Genomic DNA, 10,168 nt, shown 5'->3' on the forward strand with positions numbered 1-10,168 from the left:
TGTGTGAGAGCTGCTCCAGCTCAGTGTCTCTCCTCTTTAGCCCAGTGATCTCCTGCTCCAGCTCTTTAATCAGCTCTTCAGTCTGCTTCTCTGCTGCTTTCTGCTTCTGCTCCATCATCTCCAGCAGCTCAGACTGACATCTCTCAATGGAGCGGATCAGATCAGCGAAGAGCTTAATACTGCCTGCTTTCTCTTTCTCTGATGTTTTCTGATAAATCAGTTCACAAAATGTTCACTTTTTAAATAGTTAATTCATATTAAAACATAGTACATAGAATATTTAACTTCCTCAATTATATTTTAAGAAAATATATCTCAATAGTTTCTCTTAAGCCGGGTTCACACTGTGCGATTTGTTAAAAGTCCTTTAGGATTGTACTTGTCAGACTGTACGAACATGATGATCATGTCACACTGTGGGATCTCAGTTATCATTAAATGTCAGACTGTACGACAGTCAAGACGTGTTAAAAACGGGTGCGCGCAAGTAAACTTGTCCCGAGTTTTACCTTATCAACCCATACACGTTCAGTGACTGCGAGCTGCATTGCACGTGGGACTGTAATGTTGGCTATCATTAAAAGTATATGAATGGCGGGAATACCGGCGTATTTATGCAGAATAGTGCAAGCAGCACTACACACCAACATGAAAACAGCAGCGCAACCGGTGTTTATCATAGCAAAGGCAAAGAATCAGATTAATTCCGTGAACGGAGGACGAGAGCGCCGGAGTTTATGCGGTTAGAAGAAATCTCTAGCATTAATTCTGATCATGGCTTGTCTTGAAAAACGAAGACAGTTTGACGTTCGTCGTAGGAGATGTCACACTGCAGGACTGTGCGCCAAATCTTCTGACACTGCCAGAAGTTCGTCGGAGGTAAAATTTGATCGCAACGGCCATTAATCGGCTGTCGGTGAACATGTCAAACTAACAATTTTAAGACTACAGATTTTAGCTTGGGATTATAGGAATCTTTTAGGATTTTCAAAATTTGTCTCAGACGACCAAATCGTGGCCAAAATCGCACAGTGTGAGCAGGGCTTTAGACTGGAATGAGTCACAATGAAATCACTTAAATCACAATGAAGTCACACTGACAAACGTTTATTATAAACAGTGGTGGCTGATAGAAAAAAATTCTACAATTTTCTGCAATTTTTTTCAAGGTAAATTAAAAGTACATTTTAACAAGGTGTGATAACATACAGGACCACATGGAGATGCCAAAAGATCACTATACCAACCGCCTTGACTTGACTGCATTCAGCTGCATTCAGACCACAGACATAATTACTAGGGATGTCCCGAGCCAGTCTCAAGGATGGGGATCAGGCCAATCAAGCATTTTTTTTTTTTTTTTACTGAACGATATCGGCTATCCTAAGCCCGATCCTTATTTTATGTCAGCTGTCATGCCGGTGTTGTGCTGTAGGAGGTGGTATGCAACTTTAAGTGGGTTTGCCATTGGCCATTAAAAGAAAAAGAAGACTCTCAAATGTGCGTGATTGACGCGGAAAAAACAGTGAGGTCTCTTAGCACGTCACACACATTTGAGCTTCCGTGTATAATGTATTTGATGCGCACTTTTGTAATGATCACTCATTCATTTATCGTTATCGTTGTCATAACGTTTTTGGGTTGTGTCTTGCTTTGGACTTGACTGAAAGACACCACCAGCTTCATGCTTTCTTATCTCAACTTTATGTTGCAATTATTCAGCTTATTGTACATATAAAATACAAGTTTATATCAGTAGTCCCATGTTCATAATTGTGACCACACAGTCTGTTTACAATGTCTACCACTGTAACATGTTTACATCTGCCAATGTTTGTATACAGTGTGTGCGTATATACAGTTTACTTAGAGAGAGTGTATCTTGTTGCAACATATATACATCATACATATATTACTTTTACTCTCTGCACAACTGTATACATTGGATTGATTTTAAGAACTTTAATGTAGCCTACTTGAAGTGTGCACCAAACATATATTCCTATAGGAATACACAAGTATCGAATCGAGACTCGGTATCGGCAGATACTCAATATTCAATGACTCGGATCGGGGGCAAAAAAAAAACCTGATTGGGACATTCCTAATAATGACAGTTTCAACCAATTTTTAACATTATAATCCTCTGAACGCGCACACTAATGATTCAGCCGGACTTGTTGATTGTAGGAATGATTTCACACTGAGACTCGCAAGATTAAACATGACTTGACAAGAAAAACAAATGGAGGACAATCGACAGTCAGCTGGAGCGAGTTCTGTTTTACAGTGAAAAACAAAGTAGAAAAAAAGAATATGGGTGATATTCCTTCTCAATACTCCACTTTCGTGGCATGTTTGTGGCTGCCAAGTTTCAGCTTTAGAAGCACGCAATATCCGGTAGGTGACGCTTGCTCACTCTCATTGGCTATCGCAGGTATCACATCAGAGGCAGCCCGATCAAGAGTCGTAAATATCAAACGTGTTTACGATTTGGGATCGTGGAGGCGCTGACGTGATCGGGAGCAGTAAAATAATCATTATGCACCACACAATTGAGGATTTTCTTTACACAAAACACGTCAAGCCTCAAATCGGGCAACATCCCCGATCATTGAGGGGTGCAAATTGGGCCCAAAACCGGGTTTAAAGGGTATTTTTCATTTTTGGGTGAACTATCCCTTTAAAGCATTAGGGGCGGTAAAATAATTGCTCTTTTCAGTTTTGATTTGAAAACGCTGATTGGCTAAATTTTGTCATATCTTGTATATGTTTATCTTGAATCAGCTAAACTGCTACATAGACCTGCCACATGAGCAATTTCTCTGTCACCCCAGAGCTGAACACCTTTTTCAGTGTATGGATTTTGTAATAATCTTTTGTTGTGTTTTGTATTTGGAAATAAATATTTGTGATAAATGTTTAATCAAAATTGAAGGTTTGAACCAAACCATAAATATAATTTGAGAGAAAAACCAATATATTTGGCTGTAACAAATTAGAGTGGTTCAAAATGTATGTTGTTTTCCCCCTCGTGTCAACATTCCTGTCACATTTATTTTCATTTGTATTTCTAAAGCAAAGTAACATTTCTCCTAAGGAATTTTATAAAACACATCTTTAGGCAAAATATTTGATTACTCTTTTCATGTTCATTCACTTTTCTGAGTTTTGCTAAGTGTCTGATGTCTTGAATTCTCTTCATTCTGTCTTGAATCATCTGCTGCACGTCTGTCTTCATCTTCCTCAGATGAGGCTACAGAAAAAACAGAACATACAGACACTGAACAAATTCAACACCATCTAACTCAAATGTCATGTTACGACATGTGTTGTTACCCTTCTCCCTCCGCTCTCCTCCTCTACAGCAACAGTGTTGTGATTCTTGTGGTCTTTCATTGCGCAAAGCAAACACACACACGTCTGATCATCTCTACAGAACAGCTCCAGAGGTTTTTCATGTTTCTGACAGATATAGTCCTCAAGATTCGCCCCGGGATCGATCAGTTTGTGTTTCTTTAAATGTGCGACTCTGTGATGAGGCTCCAGGTGAGTTTCACAGTAAGAGCTCTGACACACCAGGCACATCTTCAGCGCTTTCATCTTTATATCATCACAGACGTCACAGAGAACCTCAGATTTACTCAGACCAGACTTTTCCCTAAAGAGCTCCAGAACCGGTCTGAGTGCTGTGTTGATCTTGAGGTCGGGTCTTTTCCTGAAATTTGCTTTACAGAATGGACATCTGTAGGTCTGACTGTTGTTCCAGCACTGGTTGAGGCAGCTCTTACAGAAGTTGTGTCCACATGGAGTGCTGACTGGATCGGTGAACAAATCCAAACAGATCGAGCACTTGAGCTCCTCTGACAGAGCTGAAGAGGATGATGAGGTTTATCATAATTTGCATTTATCATATGTAAAGCAAAATATTAAATGTTTCATATAAGAAAAACAAAGTCTAAATACCAAGCACTTGGTATAATTTATTTTTTACTTACTCATTGGAGGGCAATTTATACTCCCTCTGCAGGCTGCGGTTGGTTTTGGTGATTTTGATGAAGATTCTGCCATTGTTGATCTTTTCTTGAGGCTTATTCACAAAAATCGCAACAGCTAGTTAATTTCACAGCATGACACATAGATAAAGAAATTCTAAACAGAATATATCTGTCATTTCTCTGAAGTTTTAATAAACTTCAAAAGTTAGGTTGCTGTATGTCAGCAGCCAAACATGCTGAACATATGCAAGTACAAAGTACACACAAGTACAAAGTGCACAGATATGAATTATCATAAAATGGAGTATGTGTTAAACTCAACACACACACACAAAACTTTTTGCAAGTCATTGCAATGCAATTTTATTTATTTATTTTAAGAATTTAAATTAGAATTTTCGGTAACACTTTATAATAACTTTCATTAATAGATCATGAACAAATATTATAGAATGCTAGAAATATCTAGATATATTACATAATGTGCTTGTTAATGTTTACTAACTAATATACTTATTAAACATTACCTAATGATCAACAGATCATTATTTAATGTAAACTGAAATGCTTACAAATGTCATTAAACTTTCAATTCAAATGATCATGCACTTTTTTTTTAAAATCTTCAAATGATTTTGACAGATGGTTAACAATGATTCAAAGGTTTATTAATAAATCATTAACATATAATGCTTAATGCATCATTAGTTAATGGTTACAAATGACATTACACTTTCAATTCATACACTTATGCACTTTTTAAAAATCTACAAATTATTTTAACATCAGTTATGCAATGAATAAAAGCTTATTTGTTAATGTACTTTTGAATGCTAACAAATGTCATTAAACTTCAGTTTACATATTACCTAATGCTCCTTTTTACATTTACAAATGTTGTGAAAAAATTGCTTAATTAGTCATTTTAAGCACTTCACAAACTGTTCATGTTAACATATTATTCATTAACTCACAGTCTGTAAATGTCACATATTTGGTTTTTGTTGGTTGTGTAGTTAGTTAGGTTCAGCTAAATGCTTGCTAAAGACATAACACACATTGTAAATTGGGTGCAAAACTTGTTTGTATTGCCTTAACACTTATATTAGTATATTACTGTATATCATTAAATATGATATTCCTTGAATCATACATCAACAGGAGAAAACAAATCAATTTTTCAAGAAAATCCCTTAACTGTTGACTCCTTCACCAACCCTTAAACCTACCAATACCACCAAACCTGTCCCTAACCTTACCCGTATCACATCTCAATAGCAGCAAAAGTGTTGTGCATTAACAAAAGCTTTTAATCATTGTATAACATCTTTTAAAATAATTTGTAGATAGTGTACAATTTGCAATAAGAATAAATAAAATAATATCATTTGTAGATTTTCAAGAAGTGCATGTCCATATGAATTGAAGGTTTAATGACATTTGTATGCATTTTAATTTACACGATGTAATGATCTGTTAATCATTAGGTAATGTTTAATAAGTTTATTAGTAGACATTTCTAGCTTGAAAAGATATTAACTAATGATCCGTTATATAATGTTTGTTAATGATTTAATAATGAAAGTTATTATAAAGTGTTACCGAATTTTCACTTTTCAGATTTACTTTCACTTTTCTTTCTTAAGAATAGTCATGTGAAAAAATGCCAGCACACCAAATTTGCTTCTAATTCCACTGAATGACAAACTCTTAGTACATTTCTGTTTAGGTTTTGGTGAAGCAAAACTCATACTTAAACCCTCTTTTGCCCAACTTTACTCCAGTTAGATAATGAAGCAGACCAATAACTCGATTAGTAAAATATTATATTATATTTTCACTATTTACCTGCAAGTGTCAGCAGTGCTAATCAGCTGTGGTCTCAGACTACCTCAGTAATTTTTCTCTTGTTAAATGAGAAATATAGTTTTCCAGATCCAGTTGATCATCAGTAGTAGCAAAACTCTGCAAGAAAGTGGACTTTCGAGAGCCAGAGTTGAAAACCCCAGCAATAAACACTCCATTATGACTCCTACACTGAGTATTTGACAAGTGCTTAAAACTGGTTTTGCCCAACTTTATTCACAGAGCCTGTTGGGGCCTGGTCAGTAATATATATATATATATATATATATACATACCTGCAGAGTTTAGATGCAACCCTAATTAAACACCTGCTCCAGCTAATCAAGTCCGTCAGGCTTATTTGAAAACTGCACAGTATGTGTTGGAGCAGGGTTGGAACTAAACTCTGCAGAGCTGTGGCCCTCCAGGAACTGAGTTTGACACCCCTGATTTAGAAGGTAGACAGTGACCTCTCGTGGTAAGTAAGAGATACTGCAGGAGCAGATACGATACAGTGCTGCTGTCAGGGGCGTAGCAGCCGTGGGGGACGGGGAGGACATGTCCGCCGCACTTTTAGGAAAAGGTTATTCTGTTATTCGATTTCACTTTTATAAGGTTATTCGATTTCACTTTGCTCTTTGGGCGGTTTGGGGGTAAAATGCACCCCAGAAAATAGCAGAGGACGATTATGTCCTTTTTCAAACACTGTAAGTATGTGTTATGTCACGATGACATGATGAATTTCTACCTTATTATTTGACCTAACGGGGCATCTACACCGGATGCGAGCAATGCGACAAAAGACCCGTTAAAGGGGTCATATGATGCTGCTAAAAAGAACATTATTTTGTGTATTTGGTGTAATGCAATGTGTTTATGCGGTTTAAAGTAAAAAACACATTATTTTTCACATAATGTACATTATTGTTTCTCCTCTATGCCCCGCCTTTCTGAAACGCGTCGATTTTTACAAAACTAATCGGTCTGAAAAGCGAGGTGTGCTCTGATTGGCCAGATCTACAGTGTTTGAGACTTTAGTCTTTGCAACTTTACAGATCTTCTTTATCTATATATATATATATATATATATTTTAATGTTCAAATTGTTAAATAAAATTAGTTGTACCTAAGTAAAGGCAGTGTGTTCCAATAGTTTTTAAATACACTTTTTTGTCCAACTGTTAAGAATTAGGATAAACGTTATTGTTTAAGTGTAGTGTAACTGAAATATTGTGCATAAAATATCTTAACATATACTGCAGTATATTCTGAAGAGTAGAGAGCTGTCATTCTTGATTTATAAAGAACTTTTACATGAGAAAACATTGATAAAACTTGGTAAGGAGAACTTGACTCTTAATTAGAAATTTGATGCCAAATTGTTTCACCTATAGCTGCTACTTGACACACTGTTACAACATATGGTTATTATATAGAGTGACTTGACATCCTACTGACTTTGTCTTCATAAAAACAATCTCATCTTTTATATTACTGTCACAACCCTTGATATATTTAATAGACAGATAGATACATACAGTAGCATACCCACTGTGAGCCAAAATATATTTATAAATAAGTTGCTTAACAATAGTGCTGTTCATTTGAACGAAACAATACACTACACATTGAGTGAGGTTTAATTGTGTATGGAAATGCTTACTACACCTCTAAAGGTTTTACCATCCCTTATTTTGTGCTTATTACAAACCAAAATGCCACAAAAGGCATAATATTTAAGAGCATTATAAAACTTTTTGTCTCGTAATCAATAAACTAAGGGACTCAGACAACGAGGCAAGATCAAAAACAATATGAAATTTGAGTACCTTACATTCAAAAATACCATGACATTTACTTTCCATAAAGGCATTTCTATATAAGGGATTAAAAGCTGCATCATACACAGAAGCAGCTGAACACCATGGAGAATTATAGTTTTGAGACCCTTATTTGTGGAGTTCTTCCTCTCGGAGGAGGCAGATCTAGCTGCCAACATAATCTTGATGTAGGTGGAAACAATAATACACAACATTATGATGAATAAGAGCTGTAGACTCGTTGCTCTCATGTCTGCCAGCCATTTTTTCTGTAACATGACCTCTACGGTACACACAACATAAAGGTGCAAGACACCAGGAGGAATGTAAACAAAACAGACTATGAAAATAAACAATGGTATAACAAAACTGAAACTCCATATGACAAGAAGCCCAATGAAGGTGTTTTTAGGGGTGGAGATGCTGGCATGTCTTAAAGGTATACATATGGCCACATAGCGCTCCAAACACATGGCTACAAGAGTCATGGGTGAACAAACAGCGAGCAAAGACGTAAGTGTGCAGAAGATATTGTCACGGCGCGGTTAGGAAAACACCGTGTAAACAGGGGTTTGGGTCCAAGTGCAGGTTTATTAGACTGCAGGGGAAAAACAAAGTAAAAACCAAAAGAGAAAACAAACAGAGCTAAGACTCTGAGACACAGGCAAGGAAGGGAATCTGATGCAATACGGCCATGTAGAGCTTGCATCAGTCCACACATCACAGCTCGTACAACAACGAGGGGGAAGGCGTCTAAATAGCCCTCAGGATGGGCAACAGCTGTGTGTGTGTGAGTGTGTGCACAGGTGTGTGGAGTCAAGGTAACGGAGTCCGGGAGGATGGGAAGTGGCGACCTCTGGTGGTGAGAGGGAGAACACCAGATGCCAGACCCTGACAGATATAGCAAGGAATTATGTGCACGGGGTACTGGTGAGACGACCCCGTGAGGGTTAAATCAGTCAACAGCATAAGAGCAGAGTCAACAAAAAGAGTCTGAGCAAACAGAATGTAGCGTGTTTCCCTGAAGGTCTCTTTCTTCAGAAAGGTGAAAATCATCAGTCCGTTCACACAGAGAAGAATCCCCACCAGTACCTGCACCAGCAAAAGCTTCTCATTTATCAAATTAGATGATAGCAAGGAATTATGTGCACGGGGTACTGGTGAGACGACCCCATGAGGGTTAAATCAGTCAACAGCATAAGAGCAGAGTCAACAAAAAGAGTCTGAGCAAACAGAATGTAGCGTGTTTCCCTGAAGGTCTCTTTCTTCAGAAAGGTGAAAATCATCAGTCCGTTCACACAGAGAAGAATCCCCACCAGTACCTGCACCAGCAAAAGCTTCTCATTTATCAAATTAGATGTGCTGCTAAAATTGTTGTTTTCTGTTATGTTCATCTTGACAGCAAAAAATAAGCCATAAAAAACATCATAAAGTCAGAAGGTGTAAGTTGTGTACCTCAAGGCAAATGGTGAAAACCTCTTAGCTATCCTCCCTTTGTGCTGTTTTTATAGAGCTTTAGATGGGCTGGGCCTTATTTTGTTTACAGACAATCATATGACATCAGTGCAGATGCTTCTATGATCTCAGTGGTGATTTCATCATTTGGGATGAATCTGACAATAAAATGATAAAATATCAAATTTAAAGATGATATTCTGTGTGGGTGTTTTTAGGCCAATAGAACCAAATCAAACCATGCAATGGATCATTACCATGGCAGTCTAGCTTTATATAAAACACATAAATGTCAGGACTCGGGTTTGATCTCCATTTGTTTTCTTTTTTTCTTTGTTTTTGTTTTTGTTCTTCCACTTGTGTTCGCGCACAGCTGATAGTGTTTCATAATCAGCATGATCGCTCGTTAGTGCGCACCTGTTTTCTTTCACTGCTTGATTTCTCTCCTATATCTAAGCTGTTTCTTTCTCTGCTTTTTGCCAGTGTGTTCTGTTTCTTTGCCATTCACTAGTTTGTTTCTTTTCTTGTTCAAGTCTGATTTAGTTGGTTTTGTTTTTCTTTTTTTTTTCTGTCCATTTTCTTTCTGTCCAGTTGTGTTGTGATTCCTTGTTTTTCTTCAGAACTCACTGATCGCGGACTGTTATGTGTTGCTGACCTAATGGACCGTTACTGACTCTGGAGTTAGGATTTCCCCAGGGGTTCTGTTCGCCTTTTTGCCTTGCCTTCCTGACAATTCTCCTGTCTCCTCCTGGTACAGAACTGGTCTGGAGCCATTTGGCTTGTACTGTGTTTATTATTGTGCTTCAATAAAATTGAGTTAAGAATTCTTCTGCTTTTGGGTCCTTCCTTCCCGAGATCATTACACCACACACTGGCCAGACATGGACCCAGCGGAAGGATCTCCTTCACTATCAGCTATGGAGCTTCAAGGAGCCATGCTAGGCCATCATGAGGAGGAGTTGGCCAATGCTTGTCTTTCTATGGAGTCTTTGAGCTTTCAGATCAGCTGGAAAGAGTTCAGCGTTTGCAACTGGATCCTGTGCTGCCAGC

General features: G+C 37.6%; 1 protein-coding gene and 1 pseudogene across 1 annotated transcript; both read right to left on the reverse strand.

Annotated features, from left to right (window-relative positions):
• The window catches only part of LOC107708766 (E3 ubiquitin-protein ligase TRIM39-like), an 8,803-nt pseudogene extending 4,732 nt beyond the window's left edge, over window positions 1-4,071 (reverse strand).
• Window positions 4,072-7,486: 3,415 nt separating this feature from the next.
• LOC107708768 (olfactory receptor 52A5-like) lies at window positions 7,487-8,748 on the reverse strand. The gene is made up of 2 exons (XM_016513076.1): window positions 8,562-8,748; window positions 7,487-8,191 (listed from the first exon to the last, which is right to left on the reverse strand). The coding sequence occupies exons 1-2, from the start codon at window positions 8,717-8,719 to the stop codon at window positions 7,612-7,614; spliced, it is 738 nt and encodes a 245-aa protein (XP_016368562.1). The 5' UTR covers window positions 8,720-8,748; the 3' UTR covers window positions 7,487-7,611.
• Between the last annotated feature and the right edge of the window lie 1,420 nt (window positions 8,749-10,168).

This window comes from Sinocyclocheilus rhinocerous, unplaced genomic scaffold, assembly GCF_001515625.1.
Source record: "Sinocyclocheilus rhinocerous isolate Xijiao unplaced genomic scaffold, SAMN03320098_v1.1 scaffold5345, whole genome shotgun sequence".
Taxonomy (NCBI): domain Eukaryota; kingdom Metazoa; phylum Chordata; class Actinopteri; order Cypriniformes; family Cyprinidae; genus Sinocyclocheilus; species Sinocyclocheilus rhinocerous.

Bases quoted from the DNA above. Each gene is read 5' to 3' on its own strand.
- LOC107708768 (XM_016513076.1), bottom strand. From the start codon at position 8,719: ATGATTTTCACCTTTCTGAAGAAAGAGACCTTCAGGGAAACACGCTAC. The intron at 8,192-8,561 runs CTGTCAGGGTCT...CCGTGACAATAT, and splicing joins CACATAATTCCTTGCTATAT to CTTCTGCACACTTACGTCTT.